Source organism: Somniosus microcephalus, chromosome 2 (assembly GCF_052327205.1).
Source record: "Somniosus microcephalus isolate GS21.2 chromosome 2, FLI_Smic_1.0, whole genome shotgun sequence".
Lineage (NCBI taxonomy): Eukaryota > Metazoa > Chordata > Chondrichthyes > Squaliformes > Somniosidae > Somniosus > Somniosus microcephalus.
The window spans coordinates 212,308,120-212,329,663 of NC_140988.1; the positions used below are offsets into that span (position 1 = coordinate 212,308,120).

The following is a 21,544-nucleotide window of genomic DNA, read 5'->3' on the forward strand; positions in this document are numbered from 1 at the left end:
GAAACACGTTCCGAGTCCGGAAATGCCTGGGCCCGGCTGGTGGCGGAAACAGGGTATCCGAATTCCGGAACATTTTACAGATTCCGGACGGTCCTGCCACCAATCGTCCCAGAGTCCGGATCTCCGGATTTTGGGCGCTCAACCTGTACCTCTATTCTAGAGAAAACAGATCCAGTCTGTTCAGTATATCCTCTCAGTTCTGGTATCACCCTTGTGAATCTTTATTTGCACCTCGTCAAGTATCTCAAAATTCTTTCTGTAATATGGAAACAAGAACTGTACTCTAAATGTGGTTTAACCAAGGTTCTAAACTAGTTGAACATAACTTCTCTGCTTTTCAATTCTATCCCTCTAGAAATTAACCCCAGTGCTAGGTTTGCTTTTTTAATGGCCTTATTGACCTGCATCGCTAGTGATTTGTGTATCTGTACCCATAGATCCCTTTGCTCTTCTACCCCATTCAGACTCTTATTATCCAAGCAGTATGTGGCCTCCTTATTCTTCCTACCAAAATGTAACACCTCACACTTCTCTATATTGAAATTAATTCGCCAATTACTTGCCAAATTCTACAAGTTTATTAAAGTCTTCTTGTATTTTGTTGCAGTCTTCCTCAATAATAGCTATACCCTCCAATTTGGTGCAGTCTGTAAATTTTGAAATTGGACTCTCCCTTTCTGTCTTAAATGCCCTTATAACTTAATTTTCTATAGCACCATCTTTGAGAACTGCAGTAGGTAATGTGATAAAAAAATAAAAAAAATAACCCACCTTTTGAGGATTGTGAATTTTTAAAAAATCATTGCAAAACTACAATTTCCATTGTTAAGTATTTCTGAGGGCCCTGGTGCAATTTGCTGATATGCTTAGTTCAACACATTAACGTATCTGACAAAGAATGGCAACAAGCAATACCATACCCATGTATCCAATGCTGACTTAACAAATCAAAGAAAATCCATGGAACACATTAAATGCTGCACTGTGCACAATTCTCACCATCCTTCAGAGTACAATCTAAATCTTCAATTATGTCTGCTCGCAAGGCTACTACATTTCTCAAAACAAACAACCTTGAACAGTGTCTCCATGTACACACCAAGAGTCCATGTGCTTCAGGTATTGCTGCATGTTCTCCCAAGTAATTATTGTAACTACTGGTTTACTAAAGAATAACTTCCTGTTGATCATAAAATATAGCATTTACTAGTCGATCCCCCATGCCAATGTGCATGAGTTGAGACCAAATATAGTCTTCAGGTGAAGTAGAGTTAGAGGGCAGGGATAATTGGACCAGGGCAGGGAGGTCCCCATTTTCAAGTCATCCATTGTCATTATTTTTATATTTCCATTATAAATTCCTATACTCACAGTTATAATGGAAATGTCACATTTCATTCACTGCCTCCTGCTAGTAATCACGCTGTAGTTACATCCTGACAAGTTTACATAGGCAGTTTCCATTATAAATATAAACATCGGATTTCTAATGGGAAAAGTGGAAGGGACGTGCTTAAAAGCGCAATATTTGTAATATTTTACTGGATATACATTACCTGTGACAAATGAAATTTCACACCCTCATTTATAAGTATAGCCGCAATTCTTTTTCTAATTGCTTTAGGGAAATGCAGAAAAAATATTTTTCCTCCAATTTTCCCTCTGATGCTGGCCCTGTTCCTCAACATAGAAACATAGAAGATAGGAGCAGGAGTAGGCCATTCGGCCCCTCAAGCCCGCTCCGCCATTCAATGAGATCATGGCTGATCATCCAAATTCAGTACCCTGTTCCTGCCTTCTCTCCATATCCCTTGATCCCTTTAGCCTTAAGAATTATATCCAACTCCTTCTTGAATATATTTAATGAATTGGCCTCTACTGCCTTCTTTGGCAAAGAATTCCACAGGTTCACCACTCTCTGGGTGAAGAAATTCCTCCTCATCTCTGTCCTAAATGGCTTACCCCTTATCCTTAGACTGTGACCCCTGGTTCTGGATTCCCCGACCATCGGGGACATCCTTCCAGCATCTAGTCTGTCTAGTCCTGTTAGAATTTTATAAGTTTCGATGAGATCCCCTCTCATTCTTCTAAACTCCAGCGAGTACAAGCCCAATCAACCCAATCTCTCCTCATACGTCATTCCTGCCATCCCAGGTATCAGCCTGGTGAATCTTCGCTGCACTCCTTCCATGGCAAGAACATCCTTCCTCAGATAAGGCGACCAAAACTGCACACAATACTCAAGATGTGGCCTCCCCAAGGCCCTGTACAACTGCAGCAAGACACCCTTGTTCAACGTGGTGACTAATCCCAAGGTACACCTTTACGATGACTATCTGGTCACATTACGTTCATTCTTCCTGAGAAAGCCTGGACTGCGCTTGGGAACAAGAGAAACCCAAGCGATTGTGGGCCAAAAAAGCCAATCCCAATTTTTATCTGGGTAGGCTCATGTTTATCTTGTTCTCTAAAAGTCTTGTGTCCAGCATCCATCCATCAAAGCTCACACTTAGCACAGCTACAACAACAAAAAGTTAATAACTTCCCTTTTTATTTACTTTCAGGAGGAGCGAGGAATTTACAAGCAGCTACCAATCTACAGAGAAACAATTATCTTCAGGATGTGTCTAATTAACCGCAAAATGTAATATTTACACAATTAAACCTTATGGCCTTAGATTGACATGCAGATCACACACAGCTCCAACCTCGGCAGCAGAATAACATTACCTAATACTCGTGCTTTTATAAAACATATCTTCCAACTCATGTCAAGTAGTACCATGAGAGATCTATTAGTATCTGTGGATATTTTAAATGTAATGGCAACTCAAAATGAAAATGGAGACCATTCCTTCCCAAGATTAAAATGGAGGACTGGGCATGCTAAGGTTGCAAGAATAGATCATTTATTTTGAATTGGTTTAGATAAATACATTATTTAATCCAGGGGTACTTGGAAAATATGTTTGTGCTTCATGTAAATTAAGTTATCAGGTGTCTGTGTCTACTAAAAGCTACACTGCTGTTATGTTAGACTAGTTCCTGTAACATTATATTTAATCTCAGTAAACATTATGAATGTGCCTTACTCTCAGACATCAAACAACATGATTTTTTTGTCACCTGATTTATTCAGGCCTACTGGGATATCCCACCTTCAAAGAAAAGTATTTCCTTAAAACAGGATAATTTCAACAGATCTACAGTGTTCTTCGCTCATTCTATATATTTTAAAAGGAAGAAGCGCCATTAGGGAAACCTAACTCACGAGGTGCCACTGAACGAAAATACATTACTGGCATAAATCTTAATCTATTACATTAGCTGTTATCTACAAAATGAAAAGCAGTCACAGCAGACTGCTACTTTAATGGAGTCTGTATAATATAACCTCGTGCTCTACACTTGCCAAATATCTTTGCTTCTACACATTAAATGTAAATAAATTTGATTAGTTGTTTTAGCCTGCATGAAACTGGCCTTGGGTATGACATTTTCTAATGTTCACAAAACTAACATAATGGAAATATTACACAAATTCCAGTACACAGTGGTCGTACTAAGTAAATTGGTCTTGGGCTATGCAATGGAAGATGTACACTCTCAGATCACAAGGGGCCTCTCGTGGTGAGCCTGGTATAACAGTTGAAAAGGAAGCATAGCTTAAAAAACCTGAACCATAATGCCAGCCCTGTCCTCAACTGGTGTTCAAACAGATGCATTTCCAATAGTGATCACTGGATAGAGATCAGGAGGACATTGGTTTATTTTTTTCTTTCTTAGCCCAAGGACCTGGGGGGCAGTAATATCAGTGGTACAACTTCTGGCTGTGGTTGTCTGGCTCAGCAACTGAAACCTGTAACCTTACTGGTCTGCATAGCCTTGCGTTATAACACAGTTCATATTGGGGAACCATAGAAAGTGCCTTTTATCAAGAGCAAATGTTATGCCGGTCTTCGGTAAACAAGCATAAACATGTATTATAGTGAGAAACTACTGCACTACAGGAAACTTTCTGGTATCTGGCACTGACGGGACCGAGCTGGTGCCGTCCCATCAAAACTGCCGTAGAAACCAGCGCTAATGTTAAAACATACGGAGCTTCTGAGCTCCGTGTGAAGCAACAAACCCTGTTGCTTAGCAACAGCTTCAAAACAGTCAGCTGCAGCTTGCAAGCGACTCTGTAGCTAAGCAACAGCTTCAGCTAGACCTTGCAGAGCCACGACTGGAGAAAAAAAGCAACGAAAAGAAAAAAACTTATCTGAACCGACTCCTGAATTTTGCCGGTGGATAGAGCTTTCCGGACATTTAACCTCCGGATAAACGAAAGTTGCCTGTATTAATGATTGAAAATTTACTCATTTAAAAGTACATATTTAAAACTGCTTTTCTATTGGGGAAAAAAAAAATCCATGGCAGCATTCAGTACACTGAAAAATAAAAAGCTCATTACGGTACTATATATGTCAATGTAACTGACCCAAGATTTTCTTGGGGATCATCAGGACTGGCCAATGGAGACTATTATACAATAAACAAAAATACCTTACAGCAAGAAGCAAAAGAAAATGCCTTAAAATATATCCTCAAGAATAAACATATATTCTTGTGTTATTATTCTGCATCAATAACAGAAGGCCATACAGAAAGCCACACTTCATTAATCATAATATACTATACTTAAAAGCTTACTTAATGACTGAGAAGAGGGTCCTGAAGAGCTGTATAAAAATCTCATTACAATCTTCAAGCTCAAAACAGATGTTATAGGACTTCACCCATGCCAGGTTCTGTGGAACAGAATAACATTAGCCAGTTTACTATTACCGGGAACAGATAATTAAAGTAAGAGAATAGATTATTCAATATCTGTAGTACAAATAGCTTCAAAATAAATTGTCAAAATATTACTTGCAAAATGATCAGCATAACTACCAATATTTGTGCTCCCCAAATAGTTTTAAGTGGGTAAGTAATGCAAAACAGTAACGTACGCAATGTCGTAACAGAAATACATCCACTATTTTTAAATGAGCCTCCTATAATGCTGCTCACAGTATGGTTGAGATTTGGAATTCAGTGCAACAGTGGTCAAATTGCGCTGCATATTTTTTCATAGATTAAGTGCTGACTAGAGAAGTAGACAAAACCATATGACCAAGAACCTTTACATGGAAGAGGTTTGGAGATAGGAATAGCTCTAGGGCATTGTGTCCACGTAGCTATCCAAAAGGTATAGCTATCGGGACCATGACTCCGATCCATCAAGCCTCATCTGAACTAAAGTGAAATAAAGCATTGACTGCTCCTTGAAGTCAGTATTTTAAATCTAACCAGAGATGCAACACCCACCCTTTTACCTCCTCCATTCCCACTGTCCTGGGCCCCAAACACTCTTTCCAGGTGAAACAGCGATTTGCTTGCACTTCTTTCAATTTAGCATACTGTATTCGCTGCTCATGATGTAGTCGAGACCAGGCACAGATTGGGGACTGCTTTGCAGAACACCGACATTCAGTCCACAAGCGTGACCCTGAGCTTCCAGTCACCTGTCACTTCAATTCTCTGCTCCCTCCCACTCTGGCCTCTGCCTGCTTCACTGTTCCAATGAAACTCAACGTAACCTCGAGGAACAGCACCTCATCTTTCGATTAGGCACTTTACAGCCTTCCGGACTCAACACGGAGTTCAACATTTTCAGATCATAACCTCTGCCCCCATTTTATCCAGACAGCAGGTGATGATTCTGCATATACGCCTCTTCTAGGCTCATCTTTTGTTTCTTTACTTGTCCCATTACCACCCCCTTTTGTCATTCAATCTCTCCTGCCTTCCACCCAATCAGAGACTTTCCCTTTGATTCTTTCCTCCATCCCCTTTTCCCTGCCTCTGTACTTGCTTGAAATCTGTTACATCTCTAAACTTTTCCAGTTCTGATGAAAGGTCATCAACCTGAAACATCAACTCTGTTTCTCTCTCCATAGATGCTGCCTGACCTGCTCAGTATTTCCAGCATTTTTTGTTTACATTTTAAATTTAAGTATGGCAAACTTCAAAGGGATGAGGAATAAATTGACCAAGCAAACTGAGCTGAACTGTTAATGGTTAAACCTACAAACAATCAGTGGAAAGTATTCAAAGAAGTATTGGTATGATACAAAACAAGTACATACCTGTAAAATGCAACAGCTACACTTATGTAGTTATGCAACCATGGTCAATAAATGAGACAGTATCAAGCTAAAAGAAAATACTTACACAAATGCAAGAGTGGAAAACCAGCAGACTGGGAGAGGCATAAAAAGCAACAAAGAAAGTACTGAGATGCAAAGGGCATATAAAAAAACTTTCAAGGGATACCAAAGCGAACAGCAAAGGTTTTATAATTACATTAAAGGAGAGCAGAAAATGGGATTGTGGGCCCATTAAAGTTGAGACTATAATGGATAATAAAAAAATAGCTAATACAATAGCAGAATACTGCGAATGCTGGAAATCTGAAAAAACAACAGAAAATGCTGGAAGCACTCAGCAGGCCAGGCAGCATCCGTGGAGAGAGAAACAGAGTTAACGTTTCAGGTCTGATGAATGGATGCTGCCGGGCCTGTTGAGTGCTTCCAACATTTTCTGTTGTCATATAAGAAAATAGCTGACTTGTTGAGTGAGTACTTTGTATCTGTTTTCAGTGCAGGAAGAGGAAAAATACTAGGGAACCTAAAAATAAGTCAAGGGGGGTAACTTAGTGGATTTAATACAAGTTAAAAAAAAGAGAATGGAGAAACAAATGGGACTTAAGATAGACAAATCTCCAGGACCTGATGGTTTCCCCCACAGGGTATTAAAAGATGAGGAGGAAACTGCAGATGCGTTGGTCATAATTTTCCAAAGCTCTCTAGATACAGGAATTGCACCACTGGATTGGAAAATTGCATGTCATTCCATTAAAAGGGAGAGAGAGAGAAACCAAGTATCTACAGCCTTGACTTTCCGGGCCCCAACCGTCTCCTTTTCACTATGGACGTCCAATCCCTCTACACTTCCATCCCCCACCAGGATGGCCTGAGGGCGCTCCGTTTCTTCCTTGAACAGAGGCCCAACCAGTCCCCATCCACCACCACCCTCCTCCGCCTGGCTGAACTTGTTCTCACATTGAACAACTTCTCCTTTGACTCCACTCACTTCCTCCAAGTTAAAGGTGTTGCTATGGGTACCCGCATGGGTCCTAGCTATGCCTGCCTTTTCGTGGGATATGTGGAACACTCTTTGTTCCAGTCCTACTCGGGTCCCCTCCCTCACCTCTTTTTCCAGTACATCGATGACTGTATTGGTGCCGTTTCCTGCTCTCGCCCTGAACTAGATAAGTTAATTCATTTTACTTCCAATTTCCACCCTTCCCTCACCTTCACATGGTCCATCTCCGACTCTTCCCTTCCCTTCCTCGACTTCTCCGTCTCCATTTCTGGCGACTGGCTTTCGACAAACATCCATTACAAGCCCACCGACTCCCACAGCTACCTGGACTACACTTCCTCCCACCCCGCTTCCTGTAAGGACTCTATTCCATTCTCCCAGTTTCTCCGTCTCTGCCACATCTGTTCTGACGATGCCACCTTCCATGCCAGTGCTTCCGACATGTCTTCCTTTTTCCTCAACCGAGGATTCCCCTCTACTGTGGTTGACACGGCCCTTGATCATGTCCGTTCTATTTCCCGCACTTCTGCTCTCACCCCTTCCCCTCCCTCCCAGAACTACGATAGGGTCCCCCTTGTCCTCACCTTTCACCCCACCAGCCTCCACATTCAACGGATCATCCTCCGCCATTTCCGCCACCTCCAACGTGATCCCATCACCAAACACATCTTCCCCTCACCTCCCCTTTCAGCATTCCGAAGGGACCACTCCCTCCGCGACACCCTGGTCCACCCCTCAATCACCCCCAACAGCCCTTCTCCTTCACCTGGCACCTTCCCGTGCAAGCGCAGGAGATGCAACACATGCTCTTTTACCTCCTCCCTTCCCACTGTCCAGGGCCCCAAACACCCCTTCCAGGTGAAACAGCGATTTACTTGTACTTCTTGCAATTTAATATACTGTATTCGCTGCTCACGATGCGGTCTCCTCTACATTGGGGAAACCAAACGCAGATTGGGCGACTGCTTTGCGGAACACCTCCGTTCAGTCCGCAAGGGTGACCCTGAGCTTCCGGTCGCCTGTCACTTTAATTCTCTGCTTCACTCCCACTCTGATCTCTCTGTCCTCGGCCTATTACATTGTTCCAATGAAGCGCAACGTAAGCTCGAGGAACAGCACCTCACCTATCGATTAGGCACTTTACAACCTTCCGGACTCAATATCGAGTTCAACAATTTCAGATAATAATCCCTGCCCCCATTTTTCATGCAGTATGATTTTGCCATTCCCATTTGCAACATTTTCACAGTATGTTCTTTCAATTCCTTCCTCCCCTCCTAAACCACCACCCCACCCACTCCCCCATCTCTGCACCTGCTTAATATCTGTTACATTTCCAGCTTTTTCCAGTTCTGATGAAGGGTCCCAGACCCGAAATGTTAACTCTGTTTCTCTCTCCATGGATGCTGCCTGGCCTGCTGAGTATTTCCAGCATTTTCTGTTATTTCAGATTTCCAGCATCCGCAGTATTTTGCTATTATATCTACAACCTTGTCAGTTTATTAAGTCTGTGGGGAAGTAACAAGAATCTATCAATCAGAGACAGAGTGACTGAGCACTTGGACAAATATAAGTCGGTCAAAGAGTCAGCATTGAGTTAATGCAGGGTCGGCCATGTCTGACTAATCTCGCTGAAATTTTTGGAGGTCACTAGCATAGTGGATAGGGGAGTGTCTATGGACGTCATCTATATGAACTGCCAGAAGGCATCTGATACGGTTCCGCACCAGAGATTATTAGCAAAAATTAAAGCATGTGGAATTGGAGTAACCTTGTGACATGAGCAGGTAATTGGTTGGGAGGTAGGAGACAGAATAGGGATTAAGGGTTTGTTTACTGATTGGCGAGATGTGATAAGTGTTATTACCCAGAGATCTGTACTGGATAGAGAACTGGTTGGCAGACAGTAACAAAAGAGTTGGAATAAACGGCTCTTTTTCCGAGTGGCAGGCAGTGACTAGTGGGGTACCGCAGGGATTGGTGCTAGGACCCCAGCTATTCACAATATATATTAATGATCTAGATGAGGGAACTAGATGTAATATCTCCAAGTTTGCAGGCGACACAAAGCTGGGTGGGCATGTGTAGTGTGAGGAGGATGCAGAGAAACTCCAATATGATTTGGACAGGTTGGGTGATTGGGCAAATGCATGGCAGATGCAGTATAATGTGGATAAATGCGAGGTTATCCACTTTGGTGGCAAAAACAGGAAGGCAGATTATCTGAACGGCAATAGATTGGGAAAAGGGGAAGTGCAACGAGACCTGGGTGTCCTTGTGCACCAGTCGCTGAAGGTAAGCATGCAGGTGCAGCAGGTGGTTAAGAAGGCAAATGGTATGTTGGCCTTCATAGCGAGAGGATTTGAGTACAGGAGCAAGGATGACTTGCTGCAGTTGTACAGGGCCTTGGTGAGACCACACCTTGAGTATTGTGTGCAGTTTTGGTCGCCTTATCTGAGGAACAATGTTCTTGCCATGGAGGGAGTGCAGCGAAGATTCACCAGACTGATACCTGGGATGGCAGGAATGACGTATGAAGAGAGATTGGGTCGATTAGGCTTATATTCGCTAGAGTTTAGAAGAATGAGAGGGGATCTCATTGAAACTTATAAAATTCTAACAGGACTAGATGCAGGAAGGATGTTCCCGATGGTCGGGGAGTCCAGAACCAGGGGTCACAGTCTAAGGGGTAAGCCATTTAGGACTGAGATGAGGAGGAATTTCTTCACCCAGAGTGTGGTGAACCTGTGGAATTCTCTACCACAGAAGGCAGTTGAGGCCAATTCATTAAATATATTCAAGAAGGAGTTGGATATATTTCTTAAGGCTAAAGGGATCAAGGGATATGGGGAGAAAGCAGGGACCGGGTACTGAATTTGGATGATCAGCCATGATCTCATTAAATGGCAGAGCAGGCTCGAGGGGCTGAATGGCCTACTCCTGCTCCTATCTTCTATGTCTCTAAGGCGGCTCATCACCACCTTCTCAAGGGCAACTAGGGATGGGCAATAAATGCTGGCTTTGCCAGCGACACCCCGATCCCATAAATGAATTAAAAAAAAGGGGCTGCACTTCAAACATTAACTTATTTGTTCTCTCCCAACTGGCAGAAACACCAGCTTTTGGAGCCAATTTCAGCGATGCACCCAGAACTGTGCCATCTCAGTGCTGCAGTGTATCTAACTGTAGGCTAAGAAAGGTGCACTCATTTACTGCCCACCACGGCCCGCCCCCTTCAATGCTGAGTGCTCTCCTATCCACCGTATTTGTTTGTTAAAAATATTTCTTGTTTCATATCATATGCAAGAGATTGAATCAATGAACAGTACAGGCTGGTCAGTTTCAGAGAGAGAAATGCAGCCTTCCAACAATATTCTGTACACAGCAATTTTGCTTTGAAAGTGCTTGATAAGCATTTAAAGCAGAAAAAATACAGGTTATGGGAGAAAGTTGGGCAGTGTGATTAGTTTTGATTTGCTCAAACAAAAAGCCAACACAGCCACAATTGGCTGAATGGCCTCCTATACTAAAAACTTATATATTTTTTTGAAAACAGCACTCTTGAGTCTAATGGGGTAACAGAACAGCCTACCCACAGCAGTCAAGCATCCACAAATATCAATCCCTGGTGAAACAAAACAAAGCATATCAATAATATTCCTCATCTAAAATGAGAGACCCACCTCCTGCTCCCATGGTCCTATTCCTACTAAACTCTTGACCACCCAACTTCCCTTCCTGGCTCTCGTGCTAACTGACACTGTAAATGGTTCCCTCTCCTGAGAAATTGTGCCTCGTCCTTTCAAAACCATCATCACTCCCCCTCAAAAAGTCCACCCACAACTCCTCCATCTTTCCAAACTATTACATCATCTTCAACTTCCCCACCACTTACTTTTTCAAAGTCTGAGAATGTGTTGTTGCCTTCCAAATCAGTGCCAATCATAGGATCGTAGAATCATAGAAATTTACAGCACAAAAGGAGGCTATTCGGCCCATCGTGTCTGTGCCGGCTGAAAAAGAGCTATCCAGTCTAATCCCACTTTCCAACTCTTGGTCCATAGCCTTGTAGGCTACAGCACTTCAAGTGCATATCTAAGTACTTTTTAAAAGCGATGAGTGTTTCTGCTTCTACCACCCTTTCAGGCAGTGAGTTCCAGACCCCCACCACCCTCTGGGTGAAAAAAGTTCTCAACTCCCCTCTAATCCTTTTACCAATTACTTTAAAGCTCTGTCCCCTGGTTATTGACCTCTCTGCCAAGCGAAATAGATGCTTTTTATCCACTCTATCTAGGCCCCTCATAATTTTATACACCTCCATTAAGTCTCCCCTCAGCCTCGTCCGTTCCAAGGAAAACAACCGCAGCCTATCCAATCTTTCCTCATAGCTAAAATTCTCCAGTTCTGGCAATATCCTCATAAACCTCCTCCATACCCTCTCTAATGCAATCACATCTTTCTTGTAATGTGACCATAACTGTACACAATACTCTAGCTGTGGTCTAATCCCTCCTGTAACTCTGTTTAAAGCCCTCCAATAAGGTTTCTGCCCTGATCACAGTCTTGGGTGAGTAGCAATTTCCTCCCGTTCAACACTGGGAAGACCGAAGACAAAGGCTTCGGGGGGAAAAATTCGGTTGTTTTGCACCTCCCATTAGCGCTAAGCAAATAGCGCCTGGGCACGGCGCCACAAACACCTCCCGCGAAATTCAGCGGGAGGTTAGCAGCAGCGGTAACCGGTAGCGCCCTGCGGTGCTGCGCCGCCGGCGATAATGGCATCGCCGTGCGCAGTGCCCCAGCCGCGATCTTTGAGAGCGGCCCCTGACTTACCGCCGGACGCTATGTCCGACAGGGTCAGGGGGGGCCTACCTGCGGCCGGGGAGGCGCTATTTAAAGGCGAGGTGCGGGGCGGCCATTTTTGTTGCTGGCCACCTACCAGTACCTGCCTCCGCTCCCGTCCCCGGCCTCCTATCCACCCCCGCGGAGTGCCGGCTGCGCTCCATGAGCCCGGCACTTCTCCTGAGTGCCGGGCTCTTTAGCCAGCACTCCTGATCCCCGGGGGCCCAGCTGGTCCCCGGGTCGCGCTGCGCAAGGCCCCTCACCTTTAAGAAGGGGAGGAAGGCCTGCAATACCGTGGCACTTTGATATTCCCTCGCAGCGCCCCAAGAGGGAGGCGGAGCGCTTCCAGTAGCGCCCTGCTTCCCTCTTGGGGCGCTACCACTCAATTTCCGTCGTGGGGGGCGCTACTGAGGTTGAAGCAGACTGTTCACAGCATTTGCATCCTATTTGACCCCAAGCTGAGCTTCTGATCTGAGGTCCTTTTCATCACATAGAATGCCTACTTCCATCTTTGTAACATTGCATGTCTCCACCCCTACCTCAGCACACCTGCTGCTGAAATTGTCATCCATGCTGCTGTCAGCTCCAGGCTTGACTACTGTAATGGTCTCCTGGCCAGCCTCTCATCATCCACCCTTGATAATTTCTGCAACCCATACCCTATCCCTTACCAAGTCCTGCATGCCCATCACCTCTGTCCTTGTTATCACTCAATGCCCCAAATTTAAATTCTCATCCATGTGTTTAAATTCCTCCACAGCCTCACTCCTCCCAAACTCTGTACCCTTCCCCAGCCTTACAATCCCCTCCCCAGGTAGTCTTTGTTCCTGACTCAGACCTTATGCACATCCTACTGTCACCCCACCATTAGTGACCATGTTCTCAGCTGTCAAGGTCCCAATCTCAAATTCTCTTAAACCCTTCCTTAAAACCCACCTTTTTGACCAAGACTTTGTCACCTCTCCTAAGGCATCCGTTTTTCTCCTTTCGCCTCTGTGAAGCACCTTGGCAAGTTTTTTCTATGTGAAAGGTGTTATATAAATGTAAGTTTGTGCTGTTGTTTGTTGAACCATTAACACCGCTTATTACAAAGTGCAGTGAAGGTTTCATCAATGATATGATTGCTGTTAGAGGGAAGCTTTTTTTTTAAAAAACCTGTTTAGTCGAGTCCTAGCTTACTGCGGTACGTCACTTAAATTTCTGTATTGAGCAGTATGTGCATCAATAAAGAAAATTCAACCAATAAATTTGAAGAATAAGAGAATAACTATAATTGACACGAATAGATTTGTCTATTTTGACATTCTTCATTGATGATTACCAGTAAAAAGAGTAGCTCTCCTATTATTTTCAGATGGTCAGGAAGAGATTTACAAATTCATTCAAGAGCCTTTTTTCTGGATTGTTGCTTGTTTGAGTGAAATATAGCCCCAAACCACCTTGCAAATACTTCTGCAAAACCTCACCATTCATGTATTATTCTATATACACTACTAGCTGGGGGAGCCCGGCGGTGCCGAGGCTTTCTCGAGGGCATGTTGTTGTTGGAAGAGAGAGAGGGAGCGACTGGGGGGAAGAGAGAGAGGGAAGGAGAGAGAGAGGGAATGAGAGAGAGGGAAGGAGAGAGAGAGGGAAGGAGAGAGAGAGAGGGAAGGAGAGAGAGAGAGAGGGGGAAGGAGAGAGAGAGATGGAAGGAAGGAAAGAGAGAGATGGAAGGAGAGAGAGAGAGAGGGGGAAGGAGAGAGAGAGAGAGAGAGAGAGAGAGGGAAGGAGAGAGAGATTGGGAGTGAGAGAGAGAGAGAGATTGGGAGTGTGAGAGAGATTGGGAGAGAGAGAGAGATTGGGAGTGAGAGAGAGAGATTGGGAGTGAGAGAGAGAGAGATTGGGAGTGTGAGAGAGAGAGAGAGATTGGGAGTGTGAGAGAGAGAGAGATTGGGAGTGTGAGAGAGAGAGAGATTGGGAGTGTGAGAGAGAGAGATTGGGAATGTGAGAGAGAGAGAGAGAGACTGGGAGTGTGAGAGAGAGAGATTGGGTGTGTGAGAGAGAGAGAGAGATTGGGAGTGTGAGAGAGAGAGAGATTGGGAGTGTGAGAGAGAGAGATTGGGAATGTGAGAGAGAGAGAGACTGGGAGTGTGAGAGAGAGAGATTGGGTGTGTGAGAGAGAGAGAGATTGGGAGTGTGTGAGAGAGAGAGAGATTGGGAGTGTGTGAGAGAGAGATTGGGAGTGTGAGAGAGAGATTGGGAGTGTGAGAGAGAGAGACTGGGAGTGTGAGAGAGAGAGAGATTGGGAGTGTGTGAGAGAGAGAGATTGGGAGTGTGAGAGAGAGAGATTGGGTGTGTGAGAGAGAGAGATTGGGAGTGTGAGAGAGAGAGACTGGGAGTGTGAGAGAGAGACTGGGAGTGTGAGAGAGAGAGACTGGGAGTGTGAGAGAGAGATTGGGAGTGTGAGAGAGAGATTGGGAGTGTGAGAGAGAGAGATTGGGAGTGTGTGAGAGAGAGAGATTGGGAGTGTGAGAGAGAGAGAGATTGGGAGTGTGAGAGAGAGAGAGATTGGGAGTGTGTGAGAGAGAGAGAGATTGGGAGTGTGAGAGAGAGATTGGGTGTGTGAGAGAGAGAGACTGGGAGTGTGAGAGAGAGATTGGGAGTGTGAGAGAGAGATTGGGAGTGTGAGAGAGAGAGACTGGGAGTGTGAGAGAGAGAGAGAGATTGGGAGTGTGAGAGAGAGAGATTGGGAGTGTGAGAGAGAGAGATTGGGAGTGTGAGAGAGAGAGATTGGGAGTGTGAGGGAGAGAGATTGGGAGTGTGAGAGAGAGAGATTGGGAGTGTGAGAGAGAGAGACTGGGAGTGAGAGAGAGAGAGAGAGATTGGGAATGTGTGAGAGAGAGAGATTGGGAGTGTGAGAGAGAGAGACTGGGATGTGAGAGAGAGAGAGATTGGGAATGTGAGAGAGAGAGAGATTGGGAGTGGAGAGAGAGAGAGATTGGGAATGTGAGAGAGAGAGAGATTGGGAGTGTCAGAGAGAGAGATTGGGAGTGAGAGAGAGAGAGATTGGGAGTGTGTGAGAGAGAGATTGGGAGTGTGAGAGAGAGAGATTGGGAGTGTGAGAGAGAGAGAGAGACTGGGAGTGTGAGAGAGAGATTGGGAGTGTGTGAGAGAGAGAGATTGGGAGTGTGAGAGAGAGAGACTGGGAGTGTGAGAGAGAGAGATTGGGAGTGTGAGAGAGAGAGACTGGGAGTGTGAGAGAGAGAGAGATTGGGAGCGTGAGAGAGAGAGACTGGGGGGGAGATAGAGAGAGAGAGAGAGAGATTGGGAGTGAGAGAGAGAGAGATTGGGAGTGTGAGAGAGAGACTGGGAGTGAGAGAGAGAGAGACTGGGGAGAGAGAGAGAATGGGGAGATAGAGAGAGAGAGCGACTGAGGGGGAGAGAGAGCGACTGAGGGGTGAGAGAGAGAGAGAGAGGGAGAGACTGGGGGGGGAAGAGAGGGAGAGACTGGGGGGGAAGAGAGAGAGCGACTGGGGGGGAAGAGAGAGAGCGACTGGGGGGGAAGAGAGAGAGCGACTGGGGGGGAAGAGAGAGAGCGACTGGGGGGGAAGAGAGAGAGCGACTGGGGGGGAAGAGAGAGAGCGACTGGGGGGAAGAGAGAGAGCGACTGGGGGGGAAGAGAGAGAGCGACTGGGGGGGAAGAGAGAGAGCGACTGGGGGGGGAAGAGAGAGAGCGACTGGGCGGAAGAGAGAGAGCGACTGGGGCGGAAGAGAGAGAGCGACTGGGGCGGGGAAGAGAGAGAGCGACTGGGGCGGGGGGAAGAGAGAGAGCGACGGGGGGGGGGAAAGAGAGAGAGCGACTGGGGGGGGGAAAGAGAGAGAGCGACGGGGGGGGGAGAAGTGAGAGAGCGACGGGGGGAGAGAGAGCGACGGGGGGAAGAGAGAGCGACGGGGGGGAAGAGAGAGCGACGGGGGGGGAAGAGAGAGCGACGGGGGGGAAGAGAGAGCGACGGGGGGGAAGAGAGAGCGACGGGGGGGAAGAGAGAGCGACGGGGGGGAAGAGAGAGCGACGGGGGGGAAGAGAGAGCGACGGGGGGAAGAGGAGAGAGCGACGGGGGGGGAAGAGAGAGCGACGGGGGGGGGAAGAGAGAGCGACTGGGGGGGGGGGAAGGAGAGAGAGCGACGGGGGGGGGGGGAAAGAGAGAGAGCGACTGGGGGGGGGGAAAGAGAGGAGAGCGACGGGGGGGAAGAGAGAGCGACGGGGGGAAGAGAGAGCGACGGGGGGAAGAGAGAGCGACGGGGGGGAAGAGAGAGCGACGGGGGGGAAGAGAGAGCGACGGGGGGGAAGAGAGAGCGACGGGGGGAAGAGAGAGCGACGGGGGGGAAGAGAGAGCGACGGGGGGGGAAGAGAGAGCGACGGGGGGAGAGAGAGCGACGGGGGAAGAGAGAGCGACGGGGGGGAAGAGAGAGCGACGGGGGGGAAGAGAGAGCGACGGGGGGGGAAGCCGAGAGCGACGGGGGGGATAGAGCGAGAGCGACGGGGGGGAAGAGAGAGCGACGGGGGGAAGAGAGAGCGACGGGGGGGAGAGAGAGCGACGGGGGAAGAGAGCGACGGGGGGGAAGAGAGAGCGACGGGGGGAAGAGAGAGCGACGGGGGGGAAGAGAGAGCGACGGGGGGGAAGAGAGAGCGACGGGGGGGAAGAGAGAGCGACGGGGGGGGGAAGAGAGAGCGACGGGGGGGGAAGAGAGAGCGACGGGGGGGGAAGAGAGAGCGACGGGGGGGAAGAGAGAGCGACGGGGGGGGAAGAGAGAGCGACGGGGGGAAGAGAGAGCGACGGGGGGGAAGAGAGAGCGACGGGGGGGAAGAGAGAGCGACGGGGGGGGGAAGAGAGAGCGACGGGGGGGGAAGAGCGCGCGACGGGGGGGAGAGGCGAGCGCGCGACGGGGGAGGGAGAGCGCGCGACGGGGGAGGAGAGCGCGCGACGGGGGGAGGAGAGCGCGCGACGGGGGGAGGAGAGCGCGCGACGGGGGGAGGAGAGCGCGCGACGGGGGGGAGGAGAGCGCGCGACGGGGGAGGAGAGCGCGCGACGGGGGGAGGAGAGCGCGCGACGGGGGGAGGAGAGCGCGCGACGGGGGGAGGAGAGCGCGCGACGGGGGGAGGAGAGCGCGCGACGGGGGGAGGAGAGGCGCGCGACGGGGGGAGGAGAGCGCGCGACGGGGGGAGGAGAGCGCGCGACGGGGGGAGGAGAGCGCGCGACGGGGGGAGGAGAGCGCGCGACGGGGGGAGGAGAGCGCGCGACGGGGGGGAGGAGAGCGCGCGACGGGGGGAGGAGAGCGCGCGACGGGGGGAGGAGAGCGCGCGACGGGGGGAGGAGAGCGCGCGACGGGGGGAGGAGAGGCGCGCGACGGGGGGAGGAGAGCGCGCGACGGGGGGAGGAGAGCGCGCGACGGGGGGAGGAGAGCGCGCGACGGGGGGAGGAGAGCGCGCGACGGGGGGAGGAGAGCGCGCGACGGGGGGAGGAGAGCGCGCGACGGGGGGAGGAGAGGCGCGCGACGGGGGGAGGAGAGCGCGCGACGGGGGGAAGAGAGCGCGCGACGGGGGGAAGAGAGCGCGCGACGGGGGGAAGAGAGCGCGCGACGGGGGGAAGAGAGCGCGCGACGGGGGGAAGAGAGCGCGCGACGGGGGGAAGAGAGCGCGCGACGGGGGGAAGAGAGCGCGCGACGGGGGGAAGAGAGCGCGCGACGGGGGGAAGAGAGCGCGCGACGGGGGGAAGAGAGCGCGCGACGGGGGGAAGAGAGCGCGCGACGGGGGGGAAGAGAGCGCGCGACGGGGGGGAAGAGAGCGCGCGACGGGGGGGAAGAGAGCGCGCGACGGGGGGGAAGAGAGCGCGCGACGGGGGGGAAGAGAGCGCGCGACGGGGGGGAAGAGAGCGCGCGACGGGGGGAAGAGAGCGCGCGACGGGAGAGAGCGCGCGACGGGGGAAGAGAGCGCGCGACGGGGGGAAGAGAGCGCGCGACGGGGGAAGAGAGCGCGCGACGGGGGGAAGAGAGCGCGCGACGGGGGGAAGAGAGCGCGCGACGGGGGGAAGAGAGCGCGCGACGGGGGAAGAGAGCGCGCGACGGGGGGAAGAGAGCGCGCGACGGGGGGAAGAGAGCGCGCGACGGGGGGAAGAGAGCGCGCGACGGGGGGAAGAGAGCGCGCGACGGGGGGAAGAGAGCGCGCGACGGGGGGAAGAGAGCGCGCGACGGGGGGAAGAGAGCGCGCGACGGGGGGAAGAGAGCGCGCGACGGGGGGAAGAGAGCGCGCGACGGGGGAAGAGAGCGCGCGACGGGGGGAAGAGCGCGCGCGACGGGGGGAAGAGCGCGCCGCGACGGGGGGAAGAGAGCGCTGCGACGGGGGAAGAGAGCGCGCGACGGGGGGAAGAGAGCGCGCGACGGGGGGAAGAGAGCGCGCGACGGGGGGAAGAGAGCGCGCGACGGGGGGAAGAGAGCGCGCGACGGGGGGAAGAGAGCGCGCGACGGGGGGAAGAGAGCGCGCGACGGGGGAAGAGAGAGCGCGACGGGGGGAAGAGAGAGCGCGACGGGGGGGAAGAGAGAGCGCGACGGGGGGGAAAGAGAGAGCGCGACGGGGGGGAAGAGAGAGCGCGACGGGGGGGAAGAGAGAGCGCGACGGGGGGAAGAGAGAGCGCGACGGGGGGAAGAGAGAGCGCGACGGGGGGAAGAGAGAGCGCGACGGGGGGGAAGAGAGAGCGCGACGGGGGGGAAGAGAGAGCGCGACGGGGGGGGAAGAGAGAGCGCGACGGGGGGGAAGAGAGAGCGCGACGGGGGGGAAGAGAGAGCGCGACGGGGGGGAAGAGAGAGCGCGACGGGGGGGAAGAGAGAGCGCGACGGGGGGGAAGAGAGAGCGCGACGGGGGGGAAGAGAGAGCGCGACGGGGGGGAAGAGAGAGCGCGACGGGGGGGGAAGAGAGAGCGCGACGGGGGGGAAGAGAGCGCGCGACGGGGGGGAAGAGAGAGCGCGACGGGGGGGGGAAGAGAGAGCGCGACGGGGGGGACGAGAGCGCGACGGGGGGGAAGAGAGGAGCGCGACGGGGGGGAAGAGAGAGCGCGACGGGGGGGAAGAGAGAGCGCGACGGGGGGGGAAGAGAGAGCGCGACGGGGGGAAGAGAGAGCGCGACGGGGGGGAAGAGAGAGCGCGACGGGGGGGAAGAGAGAGCGCGACGGGGGGGAAGAGAGAGCGCGACGGGGGGGGAAGAGAGAGCGCGACGGGGGGGAAGAGAGAGCGCGACGGGGGGGAAGAGAGAGCGCGACGGGGGGGAAGAGAGCGCGCGACGGGGGGGAAGAGAGCGCGCGACGGGGGGAAGAGAGCGCGCGACGGGGGGAAGAGAGCGCGCGACGGGGGGGAAGAGAGCGCGCGACGGGGGGAAGAGAGCGCGCGACGGGGGGAAGAGAGCGCGCGACGGGGGGAAGAGCGCGCGCGACGGGGGGAAGAGCGCGCGCGACGGGGGGAAGAGAGCGCGCGACGGGGGGAAGAGAGGCGCGCGACGGGGGAAGAGAGCGCGCGACGGGGGGAAGAGAGCGCGCGACGGGGGGAAGAGAGCGCGCGACGGGGGGAAGAGAGCGCGCGACGGGGGGAAGAGAGCGCGCGACGGGGGGAAGAGAGCGCGCGACGGGGGGAAGAGAGCGCGCGAGCGGGGGGAAGAGAGCGCGCGACGGGGGGAAGAGAGCGCGCGACGGGGGGAAGAGAGCGCGCGACGGGGGGAAGAGAGCGCGCGACGGGGGGAAGAGAGCGCGCGACGGGGGGAAGAGAGCGCGCGACGGGGGGAAGAGAAGCGCGCGACGGGGGGAAGAGAGCGCGCGACGGGGGAAGAGAGCGCGACGGGGGGAAGAGAGCGCGCGACGGGGGGAAGAGAGCGCGCGACGGGGGGAAGAGAGCGCGCGACGGGGGAAGAGAGCGCGCGACGGGGGGAAGAGAGCGCGCGACGGGGGGAAGAGAGCGCGCGACGGGGGAAGAGAGCGCGCGACGGGGGGAAGAGAGCGCGCGACGGGGGGAAGAGAGCGCGCGACGGGGGGAAGAGAGAGCGCGCGACGGGGGAAGAGAGCGCGCGACGGGGGGAAGAGAGCGCGCGACGGGGGGAAGAGAGAGCGCGACGGGGGGGAGAGAGAGCGCGACGGGGGGGAAGAGAGAGCGCGACGGGGGGAAGAGGAGAGCGCGACGGGGGGGAAGAGAGAGCGCGACGGGGGGAAGAGAGAGCGCGACGGGGGGGAAGAGAGAGCGCGACGGGGGGGAAGAGAGAGCGCGACGGGGGGGAAGAGAGAGCGCGACGGGGGGGAAGAGAGAGCGCGACGGGGGGGAAGAGAGAGCGCGACGGGGGGGGAAGAGAGAGCGCGACGGGGGGGAAGAGAGAGCGCGACGGGGGGGAAGAGAGAGCGCGACGGGGGGGAAGAGAGAGCGCGACGGGGGGGAAGGAGAGAGCGCGACGGGGGGGGAAGAGAGAGCGCGACGGGGGGGGAAGAGAGAGCGCGACGGGGGGGAAGAGAGAGCGCGACGGGGGGGAAGAGAGAGCGCGACGGGGGGGAAGAGAGAGCGCGACGGGGGGGAAGAGAGAGCGCGACGGGGGGGAAGAGAGAGCGCGCGGGGGGGAAGACGAGAGCCGCGACGGGGGGGGAAGAGAGAGCGCGACGGGGGGAAGAGAGAGCGCGACGGGGGGGGAAGAGAGAGCGCGACGGGGGGGAAGAGAGAGCGCGACGGGGGGGAAGAGAGAGCGCGACGGGGGGGAAGAGAGAGCGCGACGGGGGGGAAGAGAGAGCGCGACGGGGGGAAGAGAGAGCGCGACGGGGGGGAAGAGAGAGCGCGACGGGGGGGAAGAGAGAGCGCGACGGGGGGGGAATGAGAGAGCGCGACGGGGGGGAAGAGAGAGCGCGACGGGGGGGAAGAGAGAGCGCGACGGGGGGGAAGAGAGAGCGCGACGGGGGGGGAAGAGAGAGCGCGACGGGGGGGAAGAGAGAGCGACGGGGGGGAAGAGAGAGCGCGACGGGGGGAAGAGAGAGCGCGACGGGGGGGAAGAGAGAGCGCGACGGGGGGGAAGAGAGAGCGCGACGGGGGGGAAGAGAGAGCGCGACGGGGGGGAAGAGAGAGCGCGACGGGGGGGAAGAGAGAGCGCGACGGGGGGGAAGAGAGAGCGCGACGGGGGGGAAGAGAAGAGCGCGACGGGGGGGGAAGAGAGAGCGCGACGGGGGGGAAGAGAGAGCGCGACGGGGGGGAAGAGAGAGCGCGACGGGGGGGAAGAGAGAGCGCGACGGGGGGGAAGAGAGAGCGCGACGGGGGGGGAAGAGAGAGCGCGACGGGGGGGAAGAGAGAGCGCGACGGGGGGAAGAGAGAGCGCGACGGGGGGGAAGAGAGAGCGCGACGGGGGGGAAGAGAGAGCGCGACGGGGGGGAAGAGAGAGCGCGACGGGGGGGAAGAGAGAGCGCGACGGGGGGGGAAGAGAGAGCGCGACGGGGGGGAGAAGAGAGAGCGCGACGGGGGG

General features: G+C 52.9%; 1 protein-coding gene across 5 annotated transcripts in view; it reads right to left on the minus strand.

Annotated features, from left to right (window-relative positions):
* pds5a (PDS5 cohesin associated factor A) overlaps window positions 1-21,544 on the minus strand; it is a 441,642-nt gene that overhangs the window by 202,950 nt on the left and 217,148 nt on the right. For all 5 annotated transcript variants that reach the window (XM_085968917.1, XM_085968922.1, XM_085968897.1 and 2 more), the window contains exon 5: window positions 4,696-4,793. In XM_085968917.1, coding sequence (XP_085825043.1) covers window positions 4,696-4,793 — 98 coding nt within the window. The remainder of the gene's footprint in view (window positions 1-4,695; window positions 4,794-21,544) is intronic.